The sequence below is a fragment of the Nyctibius grandis genome, chromosome 17 (genome assembly GCF_013368605.1).
Source record: "Nyctibius grandis isolate bNycGra1 chromosome 17, bNycGra1.pri, whole genome shotgun sequence".
Classification (NCBI taxonomy): Eukaryota; Metazoa; Chordata; class Aves; order Nyctibiiformes; family Nyctibiidae; genus Nyctibius; species Nyctibius grandis.
In genome coordinates this window covers 1621375-1645761 of record NC_090674.1, presented here as the reverse complement: position 1 = coordinate 1645761, position 24387 = coordinate 1621375, and the positions used below count along the sequence as shown (strand labels likewise).

The 24387-nt window shown below is 52.6% G+C and overlaps 2 protein-coding genes across 2 annotated transcripts; both read left to right on the top strand.

The window, feature by feature from the left end:
• On the top strand, positions 1-5522 carry LOC137671486 (SH2 domain-containing protein 5-like). The gene is made up of 11 exons (XM_068415083.1): positions 1-82; positions 1423-1530; positions 1702-1782; positions 1912-1986; positions 2250-2393; positions 2477-2689; positions 3409-3425; positions 3725-3903; positions 3993-4095; positions 4186-4345; positions 5322-5522. The coding sequence occupies exons 2-11, from the start codon at positions 1447-1449 to the stop codon at positions 5520-5522; spliced, it is 1257 nt and encodes a 418-aa protein (XP_068271184.1). The 5' UTR covers positions 1-82; positions 1423-1446.
• A 1309-nt stretch (positions 5523-6831) lies between these two features.
• On the top strand, positions 6832-23773 carry LOC137671485 (kinesin-like protein KIF17). Its single transcript, XM_068415082.1, is given in 12 exon segments — positions 6832-7062; positions 8235-8381; positions 8794-8895; positions 11361-11555; positions 15511-15955; positions 17000-17088; positions 17217-17332; positions 19323-19554; positions 20128-20386; positions 20659-20723; positions 20843-20963; positions 23637-23773. Coding segments are annotated over 12 exon segments (2139 nt in total).
• The last annotated feature ends 614 nt before the right edge of the window (positions 23774-24387 follow it).

Sequence of the window (24387 nt, the reverse complement as noted above, 5' to 3'; positions counted from 1 at the left end):
CAACCGGCGAAGGCCGAGAGAGAGCCGGAGCGAGGGGCTTTTTTCGCCTGCGTTTCTCCGGAGCCATCCGAGCGAGCTGAGCGTGAGCTGGGGAGGGGAGCCCGGCGGGATGGGGGTCCCTGGGAATGCTTGGTGTCTGGGTGTCACACCCCCCCAGTTTCGGGGTCAACATCCCTCCCTTGGGGACCTCCAGGGTGGGCTGGGGGGCGTGGGAAAAAGGGGGTGGGGCTTGGGGGCTGCCTGCCTGCGGATTGGCTGGGGGAAGGATGGGGAGACCCCCCCAAATAGTGCTGGAAAGGAGAGGGGCACCCCTGAGCTTGCAAAGGGGCTTGGGGTCACCAGAGAGACCCCCCCCACACCCTGTTAGGATGCACTTGGGGCAGCCAGACCCTTCCCCTTCCCATGTGTTTGCACCCAGGTGGCTGCGGGGTGCCCTTTGTGACATGAGTTGTGCCAGTCTCAGCCCGGCCAAAGGCTGCAGAGGGCAAAACCCCTTTGGGTGGCTGGAGAGGGGCTGGGTGCATCCCTCGGTGGGTGCCCTGGCTGAAAAAGCACCCCCAAATGTGCTGCCCCCCACCACTGGTGTCTCAGGGGGCCGGGAGGACAGCCATGGAGGTCTCGGGGCTGCGTGGCTGATGGGGAGTGAGACGGAGCACTGAGGGAGGGGCAGGATAGGGGGGACCCCAAAATCTCACTGGGGTTTGGGGTGGGGGACTGCATGCACCTCGCTCGGGGTCCGGACTGTACGCTCAGGGCACGGGGACCACTTGCAGCTTGCTGGGGGTCAGGACGTGGGGACACTTGGGTTTCATTCGGGGCCAGGATTTCGGGAACGCATGCATCACGTTAGGGGGTGGGATTTGGGGACCCTCACGTTGCTTTTGGGGTCAGGACGTGGGGACTACATGTATCCTGCTCAGGGTAGGGACACAGGACCCTCGCACGGTGCTCAGCGGCAGGACTTGGGGATCCTTGCATCAGGGTCGGGACATGAGGACCTTCTCACTGGGGTTGGGGTCAGGCTGTGGGGACCCTTGCATGGCACTTGGGGTCACAGGGGGACCCTTGTGCTGGAGTTGGGATGTGGGGACCCTTGCATGATGCTCAGGGTGGGGACGTGGGGACCCTTGCGTTGGGTTTGGGGTCAGGACTTGGGGACGTTTTTATTAGGGTCGGTATGGAGGGACACTTGTTTCGGGGTCAGCACTTGGGGACATCTGCACTGGGGTCAGGACTTGGGGACAACCGTATGGGGACCACAGCATCTCAGCAAGCTGGAAACGGGGGACAGTGGGGGCAGGTTGTGTCTGTCCCCTTCCTCCTCGCAGGGACTGTGACCAGGGGCCAGATCCAGGCTCCTGTCACCCTGGGTGGCTCAATTGGGATGTGGAACCAGAGCCAATTAACCCTGTCCTGACCCAGCCTTCACCCCCAAACCCCGCTGTCATGAAGAAGAAGGTGGCCAACGGGAGGGGGCCCGATCCTGCACCCCCCCAGCAGCGAGCCCGGGGCATCGCCAAGCCGGCAGAGGTGATTCACCCACGGAGGGGGGAGCATGAGATGAAGTTTGGGTGCGGGTGCATCCCCGTGACTCCGCAAACCACCATCTTGGGGTGGTCCGGTTGCCCCAGGGGGGCAATTGCAGCATTGTGGGGGGTCATTGCTGACACTGGTGGGTTTTTGTGTCTGTCCCCCCCCCAGTACGTGGGCTCCTTCACGGTGGAGGACTTGGACCTGCAGCAGCAAGTGGGGTGGCTGGAGGAGCAGCTGCGGGCGCTGAAGGTCGGGCACCCATCCCCTCACCGGGAAATGGGGGGACCCTGAATAGTGGGGGGGGACCCTGAATAAGTGGGGGAGACCCCCCGGCAACACTGCCTGGACCCACCCCAATGGTGCATCTCTCCCGGCCAGGACTGCCCCGGGAGGAGGTCGGTGGTGCTGAGGTTCAGCTTGCAGGGGCTGAAGGTCTATGGTGCCGATGGGGAGGTAGGGGTGCTTGGGGGGGGGATCATGGGTGCTGGAGGGGGATCATGGGTGCTTGGGGGGGGATCATGGGTGCTGGGGGTGCTGGGTGCTGTTGGAAAGGTGCTTTGTGGGGGTTGCACCACTCTGAGCGTTGGGAACATGCTTTGCATTTTCACACAGCATTGGGACCTGCCGTGCACATAGGGGTGCCCCCGGCACCGCTTGCACCCCGGGGGGGTCTAGGGGTGCTCGGTCCCTGTGACCCTCCCCCCTTGTCCCCGCAGACGCTGCTGATGGCGCACGCTCTCCGCCGCATCCTGTACAGCACGTGGCGTCCCGCCGACGGCCAGTTCGCCTTCGTGGCCCGCAATCCCCGCAGCCCCGCCAGCACCCTCTTCTGCCACCTCTTCGTGGGGCCCCCGGGCGAGGTGTGTGGCTCAATTTCCCCCTTTAAAAAAAACCATTATTATTATTTTTAACATTTTCACGCAGCTTCTTTCGTCTCCCCTAGGTCCAGACCCTGCACCTCTTGCTCTGCCGCTCCTTCCAGCTCTGCTACCTCCTGGCTCACCCCGAGGAGCAGGCGGGCGAGGGGGACCCCCCGGGGGGCTGCGGGGTGCTGCGGGAGCCGCTCAACCCCGACGAGGTGTCGCGCAACGTCAACGCCCTCGTCTCCTTCCGCCGCCTGCCCGTGCCCACTGCCCTCGGCTCCCTGGGCGCAGGGGTAGGTGCACCCTGCCGGGGTGTTGGGTGCTTCTCTCCAGGGGTCTTTGCACGATGTTTTCTTGCACGGTGTTTTCACACGTGGCATTTTTGCACGGTGTTTTGCATGGCACGTTATTGCCAACGGTGTCCTGGGCTGCATCCCCAGCAGCATGGCTAGCAGGGCGAGGGAGGGGCTTCTGCCCTTCTGCTCCGCTCTCGGGAGACCCCCCCTGCAGTGCTGTGTCCAGCTCTGGGGGCACCAACACAAGAAGGACACGGAGCTGTTGGAGCGAGTCCAGAGGAAGCCACGAAGATGCTCAGAGGGCTGGAGCCCCTCTGCTGTGGAGACAGGCTGAGAGAGCTGGGGCTGTTCAGCCTGGAGAAGAGAAGGCTCTGGGGAGACCTTCTAGCACCTTCCAGTGCCTGAAGGGGCTACAGGAAAGCTGGAGAGGGGCTTTTTACAAGGGCATGGAGTGACAGGACGAGGGGGAACGGTTTTAAACTGAAAGAGGGGAGATTGAGATGAGATCTGAGGAAGAAATTCTTTGCCGTGAGGGTGGTGAGACCCTGGCCCAGGTTGCCCAGAGCAGCTGCGGCTGCCCCCTCCCTGACAGTGTTCAAGGCCAGGTTGGATGGGACTGGGAGCAGCCTGGTCTGGTGGAAGGTGTCCTTGCCCGTGGCAGGGGGTTGGAACTGGGTGGGCTTGCACGGCATTTTGCATCGGGTGTATTTGCACAGCACTTTTTTGCACAGCAATTTTGCGTGGTATTTTGTAGGGCACTTTTTGCACAGCTTTGCTTTGCACAGCAGTTTTTTGCAGGGTGATTTGCATGGCATTTTTTTTTTCCACAGCATTTTTTGCATGATTTTTTTTTGTACAGTATTTTTTGCATGGTGTTTTGCACAACTTTTTTTTTTGCACAGCCTTTTTCTGCACGGTGTTTTGCACGCCTTTTTTTGCGTAGTATTTCTTTGCACAGCAGTTCTTGCATGGTGTTTTGCACGACATTTCGTGCCACGAGCGTCCCCAAAACCCCCTCTCACAGCTTTTCTCCACCCTCCAGGAGCGGCGGCCAGAGGCGGAGGGCAGAGCCGGCGCCTGGCGCCCGGGGAACCCCTACTGCTCCCCGGTTCTGGTGCGCAAAAAAGCCATCCGCAGCAAAGTCCTGCGCTCCGGGGCTTACCGGGACTGCGGGGCCGAGAGCCAGCTCCACCAGCCGCCCCGTGACACCGGTGAGTGGCTGTAGGGGAAACTGAGGCACGGGGGGGACACATAGCCCTGATTTTGTGGGGTTAAAGAGGGGATTAACGGGCTCCCGCAGCGGGGGCGGGCTTGGAGAGCAAAGGGGTGAGGAGCTTGGCCTTCCTCCCCGAAAACGAGAGCGTCCTCGCCGAGAGTGTGTGGGCCTTCGCCGGCATCGCCAGGTGAGCACGTGGGAGCGCCCCGCTCCTCGCTGTCCCCCCCCTCTCTACCACCCTCCCCTGCGCCCACCCACCGCCTCGTCCCCTCCCCAGGGACTGCGGCATCGCGCTGCTGCGGCGGGACGTCCCCGGCGCCTTCCTCCTGCGCCCCGAGCCCGGCGTGGCCAAGCGCTGGTGCCTGTGGGTGCGGGCGCCCTGCGGTGTTGTCCCCTATTGCCTCTTCAGGACCCACCAGGGCAGGTTCTGCGTGGAGGTGAGGGTGCGGCGCGGGGACAGCGGCGCGCGGGTGCGTCGGGTGCAAGCGCGTTCGATGCGTGAGCACACAGGTGGGTTTGCTTTGTGGTTGCAGTGGTGCGGTTGCACCTGAGTAAGTGTATTTGATGCATCTGGGTGTGGATGCACTGGTGTGCAAGTGTGTTCGGTGCGTCTGTGCATGGATGCACTGGTGCACTGGGGCACCAGTGCATGGATGCACTAGTGTGTGCATGCATTTGGCACACTGTGTAAGTACATTTGGTGCATCTGTGCGTGGATGCACTGGTGTGTACATCCGTTTGATGCAGCGGTGCACTGGTGCATTGGCTTCATGGCTGCACCGGTGTGTGGGTGTACCAGCGCACGAGTACGCGGGTGTGTAAGTGCATTTGCACGGGTGCACAGAGGTATTTGCTTCACGGTTGCGTCGGCGCTCAGGTGCGTCTGCGCGTGGGTGCACAGGGGTGTCGGTGCGTGGGCACGTTTGATTCGAGGGTGCACGGGTGCATCTGTGCGTGGTGCACGGCACGCAGGTACCGACGGGGTGTATCTGTGCTTTGGCGTGCAATTACGTGTGATTTGTGGGTGCACGAGTGCATCTGTGCGCTGGTGATTCAGTGTGAGCGTGCGTGATTCACGGGCGCGCTGGTCACGGGGCATTTGAGTTGTGGGTCCGTGGGTGCATTCGATTTGTGGTGTGTCAGTGCAGAGGGTGCAGCCACGTGTGGGTGCACAGGTACACGGGTGCATCAGCACGTGCATGGGTGCAATAGGTGCACGAGCGTACTCGATTCGCGTGTGCACCTGTGCATTGCTGTGGGGGTGCACCGGATTCTTCGGTGCACAAGTGCACGGGTGCTGCTGTGCATGGGTGCCTTTGGTGCATGGGTGCATTCGATTCAGGGGTGCATGGGTGCACCTCAGGCACCCCGGCAAGGGGATCTCCCCTCTCCCCTCTCTCCCCGCGCCGCCAGCACTCCAACGCCGAGTTCGCCAGCGTGGCCGCCCTCCTGGCTCACTACTCCGGGGTGCCGGGGGGCTGCTTCTGCCGCTTGGCCCCCGGCCGCCGCAACCCCGGCTACGAGGAGCGGGACCCCAGCGACGGGGCCAGCGCCTGGGGAGAGGCCGCCTGGGCCCCCGCCGCCCCCGTCGGGGTGCAGCACGAGCAGGGTTAGGCCCGGCCGCCCCCCACCCCCCCGCCCCCGGGCATGTCTGCTCCCCAAAACCCCACTGAGCTTTAAACCGCTGCTGGCTGCCTTATCCCTTCCCCTCCGCGGGCTGTACGGCGCGCCCGGCGTGCCCGCGGCAATAAACGGCTCTCGTGCTCTCTTACACGCCCAGGTGTCACGCTCATGCACTGGCAGGGCTGCGCGCCCATACCGTTGCACGCCCACACGCCCGTGCCCGCATGCCCTCGTGCACCCCTGCGCTTGCACAACCACATCACGTGTTTGTGCTCGCGCTCTCACACTCACGCACTCGTGCTTCCACGTGCTGGCACCCTCAAGCGCTCGTTCTCTTGCACCCTCACGGACAGCGACACTCGCGCTCTTGCACGCCCATGCGCTCGCGCTCTCTTGCACACTCGGGTGCCGCACTCACACACCGGCAGGGCTGCACGCCCGCACCGTTGCACACCCACAGCCCCGCACACCCGCGTGCCCTCGTGCACCCCCACACTTGCACAACCACACCACGCTTTGCGCTTGCACATTCACCCTCGCACGCACTCGTGCGCTCACGCTCCCACGCGCTTGCACCCTCAAGCCCTCCCGCTCTTGCACCCTCACGCACGGCGGCGCTCGCGCTCTCACGCGCTCGTGCTCGCGCACCCCCCGCTTGCACGGCCGAGCGCGCGCCGCCCCGCTGTCACGTGGCTGGGGGCGGGGCCTCGCCCAACGCTATCCCATCGCTGTGGCAACCGCGTGGGGGCGCCGCGGGGCGGCGGCGGCGGCCGCTCCCGCCGCTCCCTCCCCTCAGGCGCCGGCCTGGGCTGCCCTCAGCCCCCCGCTCCCTCCGCACACCCCGGCTCGCCTCGGGTTTCCCTCCGCTCCCTCAGGCTTGCCCGACACCTACAGGTTTCCCTCAGGTTTTCCCTCGCCCAGCACCCCACGGGCTTGTCCCTGCTCCCCAGAGTCACCTCAGGCTTTCCCGCCCTCAGGTCTCCTCCCCCCGGCCTGCCCTAGTTCCCCCTCAGACTTGCTCCAAGTCTTCCCATTTCCCTTCATCCCTCACAAGCTTTTCTCCTCCTTAGTCTCCCCTTCTCCCCCAGCCATTTGCAGCCCCTCTGACTCTTCCCTCATGTCAGGTTGGGGGGGGGTCCTTCCCCTCAGTGCCCCCAGCAAGCAGTGAGTGCTCCACCCCACCAAGGGGTGCAGGCCCCGGGGTCAGGCTTGCCCCAGCCTTCCCACAGGCCCACCCAGGCCCCAGTGCCTCCTTGTCCTGCCAAGTGAGCGCGTGCGGGGTTGAGCGGGGCCTTGAAAAATGGCCTCAGAGGCTGTGAAGGTGATCGTGCGCTGCCGGCCCATGAACAAGCGTGAGAAGGCTCTTGGCTGCAAGGCGGTCGTCAGCGTGGAGAGCGCGCGGGGCCAGTGCTTCCTCCAAAACCCCGCCGCCGCCAGCGAGCCCCCAAAGCAGTTCACCTTCGACGGGGCGTACAACCAGGAGCACAACACAGAGCAGATCTACAATGAGATCACCTACCCGCTCGTGGAGGTGAGTGGTGCCCAAAGCAAGCTGGACACAGCCAAGCTGAGGAGTTTGACATGGGTAGGTGATCCCTAAGCGGAACTGATTTATGGACAGAAACAGCCCTGCCCACTCCTTCATGAGGCTTAGCTGCAACCCAGAGGTGCAGAGGAAGGCAAAACAGCATCCCGGCGTTAGGCTGGGAAATTGGGAAGAAAAAAGCTTTTCAGCAGCCAGTGGGGCACTGAGGATAGAATTACATTTAATTGTTTCAAGCAGATGTTTATATGAGAGATGAACCCCCCTGAGCAGGCCCTAGAGATGGTAGCTGGACAGAAACACCAGTGGAAAGTGATGTGAGGAGAAGGGGGACAAAGAAGACTCCTGATGATTTTTAGGGACGTTTTTACTGTCAAGCAAGAAACCTTAGAGAAGACAGGGAACCTCAGCCTGTTTCGGACTAGCAAAATGAGAGGGGGTATGTTTGTTGCCTTGCTAATACATCAGCACGGTAAACAGCTAGGGTGAGAAAAGAACCAGGTAAGCAAAAAAAACCCCCAAGCCCCCCCAAAACCCAATGTTAGAAGAAATGGATAAAAAGGCTAGTGATATTTTTAAAATGGAAATTCCCGATCAGGAGAACAACCAGGGCCTGAAGCAGTAGATTATTAGGTTAATAGGTTCTTTATATTTCTTTTTATTGAAACCTTAAGAAATCCAAATGTCTTCTGTTCCTACTGTGCTTCTCTGAAATAGGAACAAATGAACAACATGAAAGCCAGGCCTTCTTCCAGCCAGCTTTCAAGAGAGAATTATTCTAAGCGAGAGACCGTCCCTTTGGCCACCCTACAACCAACTAGCCTTCTAGTTGTCTCTCTGGGTTTTGTAACATTTTCTGCCCTATGGCAAAAACATTCTGGTCTTCTAAGCATTGTCGACTGCCCTTCTGCTTTTCAACACCTGTGTTTCTTCAGGTTTTCCATTTTGAGAGAAAACCATCGATTTCTATGCTAGCAGAATGCGTTTTTAATTTGTTATACTCTGAAGGCATGTGAAGATCAAGCGGTTGTTTGATGTTTACTTCCAGCTCTTCCTTTAAAATACCTTTTACGAGATGGGATAGAATCTGGACAATGTATTTCCAGTGAAGCAAAGCATGAAGATAATGGCTATTTTATTTGGGTTTCCTCCATTTCCAGGGTGTCACCGAAGGCTACAACGGCACCATATTTGCCTACGGCCAGACTGGCAGCGGGAAGTCGTTCACCATGCAGGGGATCGAGGAGCCTTCTACACAGAAAGGCATAATACCCAGGGCATTTGAACACATTTTTGAGAGTGTACAGGTGGGTGTGTAAGGATGTGAAAGAGATCTGGTTGTGTAAGGTGGTGTGATACTGAGAGAGATGATTTTTGTGTCATACCCCAAGGAGTGAGTGCCGATCGCGCTTGGGTGCAAGAATGGGGACAGGCTTTTGGGTATGCTGCCTCTCACCCTAAAGCTGAGGCCCGTATATAGTCAGATGAACTGCACCCTCATCTCTGCTGACTTCATGGCCTTGCACTTGAGATGTTTAAGGACCGAAAGTCCCCATAGTGAGTCTGTTGGGTGGATACACCCGGGAATGAAATGCCAGGAGAGATTTGATGAAGTGCTGAAGGGAGGCAGGCACCCAGCTGGCAGTGAGGGTCTACGTGGGCTGCCTGCTTGCTTTCATTTGGAGAACCTTACCTGAAAATCGTTCCTGTTTTGTGCAGCGTGCTGAAAATGACAAGTTCTTGGTGAGAGTTTCCTACCTGGAGATTTACAATGAAGACATACGAGACCTTCTGGGAGCTGATACCAAGCAGAAGTTGGAGGTGAGGCAGAGCCAATGTGTATTAATTAGGAAGTGCCTTGCTCAGTGAATGCCTCACAGAAGTGCAATAACACACTCTGTCAGAAGCTGAATGCCAGAACAGGAAGATGTAGTGATGAATATGGAAGCCAAGAGGAGATTTTAAGGGACTTTAGTGAAAGTTTAGTGGCAGAAGGAACAGGATCCAGTCCCATGTGTCCTGCTTGATAGCAGCTGGTAGCTGCTAAAATCATAACTGAACTAGGATGGAATAAAGTGCTGGTGGGGGGCAATTTCTTCCTAATCCTCTTCATCTCACGGCTGTCTCTAAAGCAGGAGGATTCTGTGCCTTATAAATGTTTAATCTGATCCAGGGTAGCTGCGGATGATCTCATGATCTGTCTAAAACAAAAAAGGCTGATCCTTTTTTGAGGGGACAGAGCAGATATTACTCCCCATGGGAATGTGTGGGGAAGGCGGGCGGTTCCCAGGCACGCAGGAGGGTAAACTCTCCTGAAATCCTAAGCAGGGGGCTGATTTTTATAAAATTTACCTCTTGGTGGCTTTGCAGATCTTTTTGCACATATTCCTGGAGGGAGCTGCAAATCTCCTGTCCTAATTTGCTTCCCTGGTGAAGAAAACCGAGGCACTAGCACCATCTGCCGCACAGACGCGCTGAGATGGTGACAGACCCAACCTGCCTTACGGGGCAGATTTTCTTTTTTAACATGCTTCTGGCTTTAAGGGAGGCAAAACCCTCTCCATTGCTCATTCCAAGTGTGCTTCACCTGTGCGTGTGGAGAGGGAGGGTGGGAGAAGGGGACTCGGTGTTTCGGAAGGCGCTTGCTGCAGTTTCCCATCTTTTGTTGCACATCAGCGGTGACAGCGGTTTCTGTGACGACCGCAGTTGGCACTGGGAGGGCAGGAGTTGGGCAGAACAGTTGCCAGGGTAACACTATCACAGCGGTGACAGCCCCTGCCTGTTGCTGCCTTCCCTGAGTAATTAAGGGAGGCGTGTCCTGCAGAGCCCAAAAGCCCAGGCTGACCCCCTGCTTTCTGCTGTGTCCCCCAGTTCCCCTCCAAAATCCCGTTTCTGTTTGTTCCTTTGCCTTTCAACGTCAGCAACTTTGGTGACTCTGAAGCTCACAATCACCTCCCGGGGCATGAAACCCTGTGAAGAGCAGGTTTGACAGAGCTCTGCGAGGAAAATGCCCCTGTCAGCCTGTTGTGGAGTTAAACGACAGCCACGTCCTCGGTTGGGTGTTCCTTAGGAACTCTGCAGCACCCTCAAATACAGCCAGGCCAGCCACGGGGTTCTGCTGTAGCACAGGCAAAAGTCACAGTGAATGAACAGTCAGGCTGTGATTCTGTAACCAGATTCATCCTGGGCACTCACAGCTTTAGAACAAGGCTAAAATCCTGCCTAGTTTAGTTTTCAGCCAGTCCAGCTCTGTTCTGTGCAGGTTTTTTGACAGCAAACACTCTATTTTGCATTGCTTCTTGTGGCGGGTGCATCACTAAAGTGTCTAAGGGTCGTCTTTGGAAGTCACACTGCCAAACGTGGTGCCTGTCACTCCGTGACACCGAGTCATGACAACCGTATCTTGATATCCCAGCTGACAGGAGAGAGTTTTATGAACTCAGCAGGTGCGGGGCGTAACGTTGCTGTCAAAAATTAATTCAGCTCGTTTAAAATTCCCAGTGTGGAGGGGGCTGGTGTAGGAGTGCAGGGATCTCCCGATTGTTTTGTGTTTTTTATGTAGGTTTGATGGATCATTCCAGATTTTGAACATTTCAATCATTTATTAGCATGCTGTATGACATTTTTCTTCTGCGTGATTGATCATTGCTGAAAAGATGCTATTAGGTGTTTAACACTCTGACTCTACCTGGGTGCCTGAATAGGATTTTAGAGCATCTTAAAAATGAGCTAATCTGGAGAAAAATTATTCTAGTCCTCCTGTGTGATGGGTGTGACTTTGGGACTTTTGTCAGGGAGATCAGGACGCCCCCTGAGAGCGGAGGGGTTCAGCAAAGCACCGGTAACAATATCTGTCACTGTTGACTCTGTGCTTTGATTTTTAAAAAGCTGCCTATGACTGAAGAGATATTAGAGCCTTTGCCATAATAGGTGAACAACATTTCAGTTCTTCTTTTAAAATATGCAGCTTAATCATAGGGGAGGTAGAAGGCAGCTCAGCGCAGGTCTCTTGTGGCCTGGGACATGTCTGAATCAATCAGCAAACTTTTTAACTTTCATTCTGCAGAGCCATGAAGGTGGTTCCCTCTTTTTGTGTGCTTTTATTCCTCCTTCAGAAATCCTCAGGCTTTTTGGTGGCAGCCAGCTACGTTTTTGCCGTACTGCAGTTTAATTTCCCCAAGTGCAAAACTCACGTAGCCCTCAAGCTTCCAGACAGTTTCCAGCACACCTTCCCGCAGCCTTGGTGTATCTTGTTCTAACCTGTCTTGCCTTGTCCCTGTTTGCAGCTGAAGCAGCACCCAGAAAAAGCGGCGAACGTGAAGGGGCTCTCTCTGCACACCGTGCGCAGCGTGCTCGAGTGCGAGCAGATCATGGAGAAAGGCTGGAGGAACCGAGCCGTGGGTTCCACCCTCATGAATAAGGATTCTTCCCGCTCCCACTCCATTTTGACTGTCTATGTGGAAATTGGTAGGTAGCTGGATGTCCTGCGTTAGGCTTGGGCTTAGCAGAGCGCACAACCTGTGTGGTCTGACCAGTCACCCCACAGCAAAACGTAGACCTTAAATGATTTTAGGTCGGGTAGAAATCAGAATTGTGCCCTGACATGGACATTCTTCACAGTGTGAAATGGCTGAATATTCAAAGTCTTTTTTTAACTTGATTCCCCCTTGGGAGAGAAATGCCTTACACTCAAACTGGGAACATATTGAATTCTCCTTCAATTTCTTTATCTTCTCAAACCTTTATTTCCAGCAAAGGGGGCTAAATCTCACCCAGCCCACACAATGGCTTGGAGTTCATGTGTTGTGCACACAGCCTGGAGAAACTGATAGCGTTATCTGTGTTGTCTGACCTCCTTTACAATGCAAGTCAGATCATTTCACTCAAGGATTCCTTCATTGAGCTTATTCACAGGGCACATCTTTTAAAGATCAAATAAAAGAATCCCTTAATAATGTTTTAGTGACTAATTTTCCTTTCTCGAGTATCTCATTTCCATTGGCATTTCTTTGGCTGATAAAGCTGCCTCACTGCACCTGAACACGGATCTTGAAAAGTTTTTTCTGGGACTAAGAAAGGAATTAGTCTCCTATATTCTGTCTAGTCCTTGACCTCAGTTGAGGCTGTGAACAGCTTGGCTTCGTTTTCTTTGGCTGGTTCAGTCATGGGGAAAGTTACACAATGTCTTCCTAAATTGGGGTTCCAGCTGTTGGTGACAGTACCCTATTTTCCTCTCTCCAAAATTGGGGGGGGGGATTTTGGGAATGTCTCAATCAGCACAGCCGACGGATGCTAATCCTTAAATTATGTAGGTCCGTCAAATCCCAACTTTAATCCTAACAAGGAAGAAGAAGTATTTCCTCTCCTCTCTTGTGTTCCAGGTGGGTGCAGGACTCTTAATCTAGCCTGAAACAATTTCTCTGATGTAAAGCTTTGAAAACTTGTTACACAGAACAGGGTGGCAGGTGGGGAAACTTGTGGTTTTGGCAGTTAAATGAAAGCTGGAATATTTGAGGAGAAAGTTGAGGGTTCTGGCACAATCCCCATGAAATGGGTGGTTCTACTAGGGTAATCGTTAGTTGAAATAGTTAATGAAGTTGGTATTTCTGTTGTCATCTTTAGGCTTCATGAAGAGGTGCAAACTTATTTTCCAGTTGAACCTGTAGTAAATTATAATTTACAGGGAGTTAATATTTTGAAGGATCTCTCTGCAATTATGTGGACTAAAATTACCCTTTTTTTTTTTTTTTAAAAGTAACAGATTCAGGAATTATGGCAAACACCAGGCCCTCTGGCTGCAGATGTTTGAAATGCACAAGTTACCATCAGTATTTTTGCCATATTTAGAGTAGCAGATGTTTTATTCCTCTAAATGTGCTTAGGGGTTGATTTGTTAATGAGAAAGACGTCGTAAATTTGGCCAGTGCTTATGCCACCAGCGCCGGCCGATGGCCCGTACGAGAATTAGACAGGCAAGACCTTCAGGCTGCTGCAGGCATTTTAGCAAGAGTCTTGGGACCTTGTTACACCATAGAAACTAAACTGCTGAGCTCCAAGATGGAAACAACCAGCCTCTGGTGGATAAAGGGACTGGCAGGAACCAAAACAACTTTGTAATTGCTTGTCAGTGTTTATATAAATTGGGGAAAGGAGGGAAAAGCTTAGAAAAACCTACTTTTGTGACTGTCCACTCACCCCAGCGCTCAGAAAAGATAGTGAGAGGGTGCTCTATTTAAGCTCCACCTGTTTTTTTTCCCCAATTCTCCCATGTCTTGACAGCCAGAAAGATCTGGAGTGAAACAAGTTTGCTTGGTGGCAAACATTGAGTTCCACAGTTAACAACCTGTTGCTGTAACTGGGGAAATATCCTGGGGCAATAGATTTTAGATTTTTTTTGGTGTTTACCTGTGAACTTTTAACTTTCCCCCCTGCATCAGGTTATTCATTGCTCGTGTCTAGGTCTTGTCTACAGCCGTACATCTTAACTCTGACTAAATTCAAAGCTAGGTTTTGTGGAAATCTGTCTGGAAAAGGGTGGACTTGGTTAAAACCTCGATGCTTTCTGTGCTCGGAGTGCTAAAGGAGCTCTTCCCTTGAATTTGGGTTGCAATCTTAAGGAAGGATTGGGATGTGGACATCCTCTTAAGAAGAGCCTAACCTGGAATTATTTTCTTGCAGATGAGAGAGGGCAGGACCACCTTAGGGCTGCAAGAGTGTGGTCCAGCGCTTAGGACAGTAGTCTGTGATTTGGGAATGTGTGTCCAACTCTTTGCTCTGCATGAGGCTGGGAAAGTTAAGTAGCCAGCAAAACCGAGGGGTTCCTAAAGCGACCAGATGCACTCTCCCTCCTTCTCAGGCAATTTGTGTCATCACGTTAATCCGGCCTCAAAACGCAGGTCTGGAAGCAGATAATGTATGGGTGAGGTGTGCGTCCAGGGAGCTGGGGAGCTAGCTGTTAACTTCAGCTCCCATCTTGTCTTGCCTTCAAGCATTACAGTGGGAATGGCACCAGCTCACTGGCTCTGACTCCTCACTCACTGAGATCCAGCTCCTCATCCGGGTGGTTCGGGCTGAGTGCAGTCCCAATTTCTTGCAGTTTTCCTGTTTCTCTGTTTCTGTCATGAGTTGAGGAGGAACAGATGCCGCCGAGCGTGCCTGTGTGCCGAGTCACGGCGCAGTGTTACAGCTAGCTGGGCGAGAGGGGAGATCTGCTGGGCTTCTTGAACATTTGAGCTGTCTTGGGACAGAAAGCCAGATGGTGGTCCTTGATGGTATCCAGTAGGATGTGCTTTTTCTTGCAAGAAACTTCTTGAATATGTCCATTGATAAGGGTAGGTTGGATTATGGAGCTGTTGGAGCAAGTCCAGAGGAGGCCACAAAGATGCTCAGAGGGCTGGAGGACCTCTCCTATGAAGACAGGCTGAGAGAGTTGGGGCTGTTCAGCCTGGAGAAGAGAAGGCTTTGGGGAGACCTTCTAGCACCTTCCAGTACCTGAAGGGGCCACAGGAAACTGGGAGAGGGACTTTTACAAGGGCATGAAGTGACAGGACGAGGGGGAACGGTTTTAAACTGAAAGAGGGGAGATTGAGATGAGATATTAGGAAGAAATTCTTTGCTGTGAGGGTGGTGAGACCCTGGCCCAGGTTGCCCAGAGCAGCTGTGGCTGCCCCCTCCCTGGGCAGTGTTCAAGGCCAGGTTGGATGGGGCTTTCAGCAACCTGGTCTAGTGGAAGGTGTCCCTGCCCGTGGCAGGGGGTTGGAACGGGATGATTTTTAAGGTCCCTTCCAACTCAAGCCATTCTATCATTCTATGATTCCAGTCTTGAGAAAAGCTGTAGTTGGGGAGTTCATGGAAAAACTCTTTCCCAGCATAGTGTCTACTCCAGCCTTTCCACGATACTCTGTAGAGGTGACTTTGCTGCCTGTCTCTCCACGTCACGTAGGCATTCAGGGAGCCTGCTCTTTTCCCTGTGCTCTCCAACTAGCCCTGCTCCAGTTGCTGCCCGTTGCCTCCTCATTTCATGCTTCCTCCCTTCTTTCTCTCCAACTATCAGACATTGTTTAACTTCATGAAACAATCTGAGGAGGAAAAAAGTTGTATGAACTCATGGTCTGACCTCGTTACTTGCGGAGGGCTTTGAGTGAAATTCTGAACACTGTGGAAATATGTGGAGGGGGGGTATGTGTGTTCAGAGCTCGCTAGGAGAGTAAGAACGGGTATGAATTCTTACTGTGCAGGATCTCGTTCAGGAAAGCACTAAAACATGTAGTTCTAAGATTAAGTAGGTATTTATTTACTTAAGGGAGTCAGGGCTCAAATGCAGACAAAGAACAGGGCTTGAACTGGAACATACTGCCAAGAGAGTCCTGTTTCTTGACCCTTAAGATGCTTCCTCTTAAGAAGAGCCTAACCTGGAATTATTTTCTTGCAGGTAAGAGAGGGCAAGACCACCTTAGGGCCGCAAAACTCAATTTAGTGGATCTGGCAGGAAGTGAGAGACCGTCAAAAACCGGACGCACAGCGGAACGGCTCAAAGAGGCCATCAAAATCAACCTCTCCCTCTTAGTTCTGGGCAACGTCATCTCGGCCCTGGTCGATGGCAGGTGTGAACACATCCCCTACCGAGACTCAAAGCTGACCAGGCTGCTGCAAGACTCCCTCGGAGGGAATACCAAGACGCTGATGGTAGCGTGCTTATCTCCAGCTGATAACAACTATGAAGAAAGCCTCAATACTTTGCGCTATGCTAATCGTGCGAAAAACATCAAGAACAAGCCCTGTATCAACAAGGTCCCCAAGGATGCTCTGCTGAGGGAGTATCAGGAGACTGAGAAGCTGAAGGCCATTCCAGCTGAACAGATGAGCGTGAATAATTTGTCAGGTAGGAGAGGCCTTAGTGGCTCCAGAGGTGTTTTATCTTTGACTGAAAAATGTGTTTTTTATACGTAAAATGCTCACTGGATTTCACCTCAACCTGTCCCTTACCTGTTGGAGGAAGAGTTCTCCATTCTGGTAACGGACTTTTCCTTCACTATTGCCAAGTTGTTCCACTGGTAAAGATCATCTCAGCGGTAACTCTGTCTCTCCCACTCACGAGGCTCTCTGTCCCAGCTTTGTCCTCTTCCCTATTTCCCTGACTTCTTTTCCCTGTCAGGACCAGCCTGGCCCTACACTGTAAAATTTGAGGCAACAAAATACAATTTTTTTGCCCACGTAGCTGTGAGTTTCTTCTGACTTAGCGCAGCGTTTCTCTCGAGCAGAGGTTTGAGCTGCAGAGATGACTGGTCTCAGCAGGCGCTGCTCTGCCTTGATCCGATTGGCTTTGCACAACTCACACGCCCGAGACGAGGGTGGCTGCCGCAGTCTCTTCCATCGCATGCAAATGTGATGCAGCCCTCGGTCTCCCGGTGGATTATCAACACCATCGCTTTGCTGGAGGGTGGATATTCCTCTCACACACCTATAAATTATTGCCAGCTGGCCTCTTCATTACTGCTTTTCATTTATACTGCTGCAGCGCCTCAGAGCATGTTTTGCCACGTGCTTGTACAGCACTTATTGCCCAATAGTAATTCTTGAACCTATATTCTTCATTTTTGATGCTATCACTTTCTAAGGTGAGAGGTTCTTTTTTCTCCCCCTCTGATTACAAATGTGCACCCCTTTGGCCCCTGAAATAGATTATTTGTGTGTGAACACAAGGCCCCAGGCTCTCCCAACCCTGTGAAATCTGCATTCCTTACCTGATACATCCTCTGGGTCTTTGATGGCTTTTACTGACCAGCGTAAATAACAGACCTTTTCCTTCCAGACGCATCGTTCTTAGCTTTTGGTGAAGACTTTGTGTGATGTGTTCACAGATTCATGCTCTGGTTTCGCAGAGCTCATTACTGACATTGTGAGTGTTTCCTCTTTAACTCCTCAGCTGCCATGAGGACTGAAAATACTCGTGAGAAGACACCTTTGCCTGAAGACACTATTACTGCAGCAGATGAAGAACCAATGTCAGCCCAGGTACCCTTCAGGCTACTTTACCCCCCTGGGCTGAATAAACCCGAGCGGATAGCGTTGTGTTTCATCTATTCCTGTACTCGCGTTGCATCTTTTCAGAGCTGTGGCCTTTGGTTTTCTCTTGTCCTCAGGACCCAGCAGCGCCTCGGACTGTCCAAGACGCTGGCGGTGTGAGCAGGGAGAGTGTTGGAGCAGAGGGGGCTGAAGGGATTTCCATCCCTGCAGACCAGCAGCAGGTGCTCGCCAGGTCAGTGACTACGCTGCTCCTGCTAACTGCCTCGTGTGCATTGCTTACGACACACACAGGCACGAAGCAGCCCTGTTCTTCTATGATATTACAACTGTCAAGCTTCAGCTGTGAGTTCAGCGCAGCACAAAACTAGGCAGATGCGTATTCTTTACCCCCAAATTAACTTTGTCCTATTTGGGCAGATAAATAGCTCTTAGCTACGGCATTTGGTGATGCCAAGTGCCAGAATTATGAGAGAAAAACCCGGAGAGGTCTGTGTCAGCAGATGTGGATGCAAAAAAGCATGCTTCCCTGAAAACAAATCCTGCCTAGATCTGTAGGCAGGGAATTCTCTTCCTTCTCTGGCTTTTTGCAGGTACAATTTATGAGGAGTTTACAAAGTTAAGTCTGGCAGTCGCTGACAGAGCTTAAGTGCCCAAACAGGTTATGGAGGTGGCCGCCTTTTCCTCTTAAAAAAAGGTTCTTGAAGGGCACTTAGAGCCTTCTCATATCAGTACAAGCGAGGCAGCATGCTTTCATGCTGCTCACTGTGTGTGGATGGAGGACAGTGCGTCCTCCACGACTCTCCCTTGTCACTGAGGTCACTTTTGCCTCTAACTGACGCATCTCACACTGTTTGCAAGGTGTCAGCTGGAACTGACATCAATATTTCTCAATAATAACATTTGAGGGGCAGTATTAGACCCAGGGCCTGGAGCACGGGGCTGGGATGTGAGGGCTGCCTGGGCTGTTTCAGAAATACACACTTTAAGCAAATTCTGCTGATTTCTCTCTTTTACTCCATTGTGTAGAATTATATTAGCATTGGAAATGTTCAACATAAGATATATTGTGGATGATGGAGTTTGATTCTGAAAAGTCTGATGTTTTTTTAAGCAGTCTGGTGGTTTTTAAGCAGTCTTTCAGCTTTACTGTGAGCTCCTGTGGCACATGCTCGCTCTGTTGGGCCTCTCCCAGCTGAAAAAGGAGCTATGAAGAAATGTAGAGTAGCATGGTCTGTCATTTATGGGCAATTCCGTTTATTAATGGAGAGGTCTCCATTAAAATCAAAGTTCTCTGCAGATGAGGCAGGAGGGTTTGATTCCACAGGCGTGGGGATTTTCAAAGCCGCCTGTTAAAGGCTTTACACATCAGGAGGGCTGTGAGATCTCTGATACTCACTCAGCAGAGCAAGGATCCAAGCGTGTATTAAGCAAACGAAACCAAAGGCTACTTGGCAAGTGCAGTACAGTAGAATAGCAGGTCATCTCTGGTGGAGAACGAGCTCTTTTGGATGGGTTTGAAGATATTTAAGAGGTTATTATCAGCAGAGGTTTTATCAGCAGTGGGATGTTCTTCAATTTGAGCCAGCGCTGGCCAACCTGAGCTCTCTGCTCTGCTGCAGATCCCCCTGCAGACAAAGAGAACAGCTCTGGAGCACGGCTTTATTTCCGTGTCAGAGCGTACAGGGCCGTGCGGCGTGGATGTGAGACGAACTCGATTTCAAATATGGGTCTGTGCCAGTGCTCAAGCAGCAACGCTGAGGTCACCCAAGTCATCAACCCTGCCCCAAAAAGGAAACTGTACTGTGGCTTCCAGCTGTACCACTCCCATACCCACCATTTAAAAATATTTGCGTAATTTTGGCACATTTTGTGCTTGCCTCAAGCGTCTTTCAAAACAAGAAATAAGAATTGAAATATAAATTCCACAAAAGAGGGTTTTTAAAAAGAATTCCCTGAGTGTAGATACAGATTTGTGGACGTACTTGTTGACAAAGGTGCTCAGAATAACACGTGCTTTGCCTTGGGCCCACAGGAGTATCTATGCCAGAAACTGGTAATAAAAGTGGAATTTGCCATGATTGCTCAGGGCAGCAAATCTCGTCAGAAATCACTGTTTTGTGTACTGTGTCTTCCCAAACGTTCGGGTAAGGACGTGCATCCTCTGCGCATACACAGAGGGTTCTTTGCACCACTGAGCTAAGAGAAGCATTTGCCTTTTCCAGGCTGCAGATGCTGGAGCGAGACGTGGTCGGAGGGGAAGAGGCTGAGAACAAGGACCTCAAAGAAAAGCACCGACGCCGGAAAAAATACGCGGAGGAGCGGAGGCTGCAGCTGGTGGCTGCGCTGCAGCAATCTAACGAGGACAGCAGTGATTGGGTTCTGCCTAATGTCTACGACTACATCCAGAAAGAGGTTCGAGCCAAGAGGAAGCTTCTGAAGAAGAAGCAGAAGAAGGTGAGCAGCTCCCTGCTATCTGTGCTGAAGATTTAGGGAGCATCTCTTTCCTCCTCTGCCTACCCATCTTTTTAGGTTCTGGAGGTGTTTTAGGGCAGGATGTTTACAGCACTCTTAAATTTTAGGCACGCTTGAAAATCAGTTTCACTCTGATGAAGCAGAATCAGAGAAGTTTCCCAAAAATCTCTGGGGTGTGTGTGTGCAGTCCTAAATCTACATGTTAAGAACTTGCTTTAATTCAGTATTTACGTTATCAAGGAAATATTGCAGCTTTTTCCTCAAAGTTAGGAACTGCCAAGAGTTCGTTAGCACGCAGACCACACAAGTTACATTAACTTAAAGTCCATTCAACAACTCGTCGCTTTGGAGAAACGCGAGAAATCTTTCATTAAAAGAGACGTGGAATAATGTCTCCGCACAAATCTCATCCTAATTCTTAATTATAAATTAGAAACCATCCCAAATATTGAAGCTTTTGTGTGTGTCTCTCCATCCCTCTGCCTGACCAGTTCCTGTACTCACACTAACCATCAGTCTCTTTTATAAACCCAACAATTTGTTTTTACGTCCCAGCTGCGGGCTGCCAAGACCGAGATGCGAGATCTACAGTCAGAGTCTGAGCTGGAAAATATCGATCACATCAGCACCATCAGCCCCCGGGACCGAGAGCTGATGCTCCTCCAGCAGCTGCTGGATCAGGTGCAGTCACTCGTCCCGCGTGACTGTAACTACAGCAATCTGGAGAAGATCAAGCGCGAATCCGTCTGGGATGAGGAAGCTGGCTGCTGGAAAATTCCAGAGCCTGTCATTGAAAAAACCCGCCTGCCTGCAGGTAAGAGGAGAGTCTCCGTGGTGCCACCGGCTGATTCTGGGCTTGGCAGATCACGTTTGGGCTCCACTTGCTTGTAAAACCTTCCACCTACAGAAGGTTTGTTTAGAAAATTTTAACAGTAACAGCATCTAATGCGAAGCGCGGTACAGATCCTTCTGGAATCCCTGTAAGCCCAGTGACCGGAGCGGTGCCGGGGATCGGGGAGCGCAGTGAGGAGAGCGTTAATTGTTCTGCAGACGACGACCCTTTAACGCCGTCTCTTCTCCCAGCAGTTCCAGCCCTGCCACAGCCCAAACCTGCCCGACCGAGCCCCTCAGCTGAGAGCAGAGAGCTAACGGTACGGTGCCTTTCTCCTTGCTTTTGTATCTTGTTTTACCAATTTTTGCCATATTTCTAAGCGTACCCCGAGGGCTAGCGCAGAGTCTGGCGCTGCTGACGGGCGTTTTCTGCTTCCAGCCCGAGGAAGACCGCTACGAGCTGGTGCTGGACAGGAGCGACAGCGAGACCATCGCCAGCAACTACTTCCGATCCACGCGAGCCAGCCGGATCCTCTGCTCCGACCCAACCACGAACCAAGGTAAAACCCCCCTTTCCCCATGGATCCCCCGGCGTTCACCTTCATTTTCCTCTTTTTTTTTTTTTTTTTTTTTTGGCTCAGCTCCCTTGACCTCTTGCTTTTAAGAGGGCTAATTTGGCAGAAGCTAAACTCTGTTGTGTTCCAGCTTGTCCTCAGATATCAGAGGGGTGGGGGGCAGCTGAGCTTAGCCTCTGAGTGACGCCCAATTTGATACCTTAAATTTTGGCTGAGATAGGCCAAAGTTGGCACTATCAGTCCGGCTGTGTCCAACAGCTGATATGTTGAACTAACACAGGTCGGGATGCACTAATAGTGCAGGGCCCAGTCACGGTCCATGAACTAACACGGGTCCAGATTACGCTGTAAATCTGGGCACGTCCACCGAAATTAAATCCTCGTGACCAGTTCCACACTGAAGGTAATTTATTTAAGCAACATACACAGATTCTTTTAGATCGCCAGTGATGAGTACACTGTCTGCAGAGCACGCCTAGGTACCTACGAATCACAGAATCACAGAATCACAGAATCACAGAATGTTAGGGATTGGAAGGGACCTTGAAAGATCATCTAGTCCAATCCCCCTGCCGGGGCAGGATTGCCTAGACCATATCACACAGGAACACGTCCAGGGGGGTTTTGAATGTCTCCAGAGAAGGAGACTCCACAACCTCTCTGGGCAGCCTGTTCCAGTGTTCAGTCACCCTTACAGTAAAGAAGTTTTTCCTCAAATTTAAGTGGAACCTCCTGTGCTCCAGCTTGCACCCATTGCCCTTTGTCCTGTCAAGGGATGTCACTGAGAAGAGCCTGGCTCCATCCTCTTGACACTTGCCCTTTACATATTTATAAACATTAATGAGGTCACCCCTCAGTCTCCTCTTCTCCAAGATAAAGAGACCCAGCTCCCTCAGCCTCTCCTCATAAGGGAGATGTTCCACTCCCTTAATCATCTTCGTGGCTCTGCGCTGGACTCTCTCTAGCAGTTCCCTGTCCTTCTTGAACTGAGGGGCCCAGAACTGGACACAATACTCCAGATGCGGCCTCACCAGGGCAGAGTAGAGGGGGAGGAGAACCTCTCTCGACCTGCTGACCACACCCCTTCTAATACACCCCAGGATGCCATTGGCCTTCTTGGCCACAAGGGCACACTGCTGGCTCATGGTCATCCTGTTGTCCACTAGGACCCCCAGGTCCCTTTCCCCTACGCTGGTCTCCAACAGCTCTGTCCCCAACTTGTACTGGTACATGGGGTTGTTCTTGCCCAGATGCAGGACTCTACACTTGCCCTTGTTATATTTCATTAAATTTCTCCCCGCCCAACTCTCCAGCCTGTCCAGGTCTCTCTGAATGGCTGCGCAGCCTTCCGGCATCTCAGCCACTCCTCCCAGTTTTGTGTCATCAGCGAACTTGCTGACAGCGCACTCTAATCCCTCATCCAAGTCATTAATGAATATATTGAATAGAATATTCTGGTCCCAGAACCGACCCTTGCGGAACTCCGCTAGACACAGACCTCCAACTGGACTCTGTCCCGCTGACCACTACTCTCTGGCTTCTTTCCTTCAGCCAGTTTACAATCCACCTCACTACCCGATCATCCAGACCACACTTCCCCAGTTTAGCTGCGAGGATGCTGTGGGAGACCGTGTCAAACGCTTTACTGAAATCGAGATAGACCACATGCACAGCTTTACCATCATCTATCCACCGGGTAACATCCTCATAAAAGGCTATCAAGTTGGTTGCAATATATGTTGCAAGATGACTATATAATGCTACTAATACAATTACAAACACCAGCTTGATTTCTAAGTTTCCTGGGGAAGCAGCTGGTATAACCAAATGTACGAGTTTCACCCAAAGGTGTCTCTATGGGTGGGGAAGAGAGGTTCAGCCCGGCGACTGATCCCAGAAGTCAGCAGTGATGTCTCCCTGACTTCTCAGTGATGGTATCTCTCCTCCTTGCCTCTTTCTTAAAGGCATTTTATACTATCATCTATGTTTAGGTGGAGCTTGAGTGACTCTAGTCATACATACCTTTATTATATTGATTGGTGCAAAATTCCCTCGCTTCCATTTTAAAGGTATAGACTAAGAAAAATCCGGAGAGCATGCTCAGGGGCTAGAGGGAGGTGGGTAGCTTTTGGGATGGAGGTGTGTTTTGGTATTATAATGAGATTATAATGAGCACAGTTCATCAACAGGACACGATTTCACCACAATCACTGGCTCAGCGACCAGCGTTCTGGGTGGAATGGGGTATCATTTCTTGTTTGACAAGAGCGATGTGATTTGTTGGCTACAAGGTACCATGGAGTTACCTTACCTGCCTCGTTAGCTCAGAGCCTGGCCACGGTTATCTCCACACCCTTTCACCCTCTGTTCTCTCACAGTTAGCACGCCAAGCTCCCTTGGTGCCAAACATCTAAGAGTGCAGGGGAACCATCACAGAGCAGATTCCTTACACGCCGACCACGTCCCATCCGAGGTGCTTCCTTAGTTCTATCAGATGTGGACGTGATTTTACTCTCAATAAGTGTGTCTCCAATAATCAGTTTCAATAAGCTGCCCCCCCAGTAGTTACCCCACACCTCAACAGGGCTTTTTTGCAGCCACTTTAGGGCATCCTGCGAGGACAAATGCCCACCGCAGCCACTTTCTCTCCTCTTTCAGCTCCCCCGGGACCCGAGGGGGCTCGCAGCGGTGCCCCTGCCATGCCCGAACCCCGGCCCTTCTGCCTCCCGGCCCCGCCGACCACCACCACCAAGCGCAAAAAGGGCAAAGCCGGCTCCAACAGCCGCCCCCTCTGACTCTGCCGCCGCAGGGGTTTCCAGCAACGCAGGAAGACGCCAAATCCCTGTGGCTTTGCACCAAAACGATCTCGCTCTACATCGGGGTGCGGGACAGAGGGGTGAGCTCCCTGCCACTATGTTGTTTGACAAGCAGACTTGTGGCCCGGTCTGCAATAAGGTGAGGTTTTTTTGTTTTGCCAAGTTGGCCTATAGACACAAGAAATCTTAATTTAGTCTTTGTGTCTTTGTTCCGAACCCTGATGTTCTAGGAAATGTTTAATTGGCTCACTGCCACCATGTTCTCTTGCCCCCTGTACCCCCTCCCCGCTGCAATAAACCAGTCTGACACCGCCGTTCCAGTCTGACACTGTCATTTTAAAGTCTTTTACTGGGAATCTGCCTCCTCCCGCAGGGAGGGGCTCGGGGCGGCGGGGCCGAGGGTGCGAGTGGGCCGCGGCCGGGGCCGACCCCCTCGCTCTGAGGGCCCGCCGCCATCTTTCCCCCTCCACCCTCAGCGGGGCTACGGTGGCCGCGCAGGGGTCAAGACGGCATCTCTCTGATTGGCTGGCGGCGAGGAGCTGTCTGTCGGTGATTGGAAGGCGTGAGCGGGGTTCTTGGCGCTGATTGGCTGC

Coding starts and splice junctions, on each gene's coding strand:
- LOC137671486 (XM_068415083.1), top strand. CDS start 1,447: ATGAAGAAGAAGGTGGCCAACGGGAGGGGGCCCGATCCTGCACCCCCC. Junction 1,531..1,701: donor GCATCGCCAAGCCGGCAGAG/GTGATTCACCCA, acceptor TCCCCCCCCCAG/TACGTGGGCTCCTTCACGGT. Junction 4,096..4,185: donor GCCTTCGCCGGCATCGCCAG/GTGAGCACGTGG, acceptor TCCCCTCCCCAG/GGACTGCGGCATCGCGCTGC.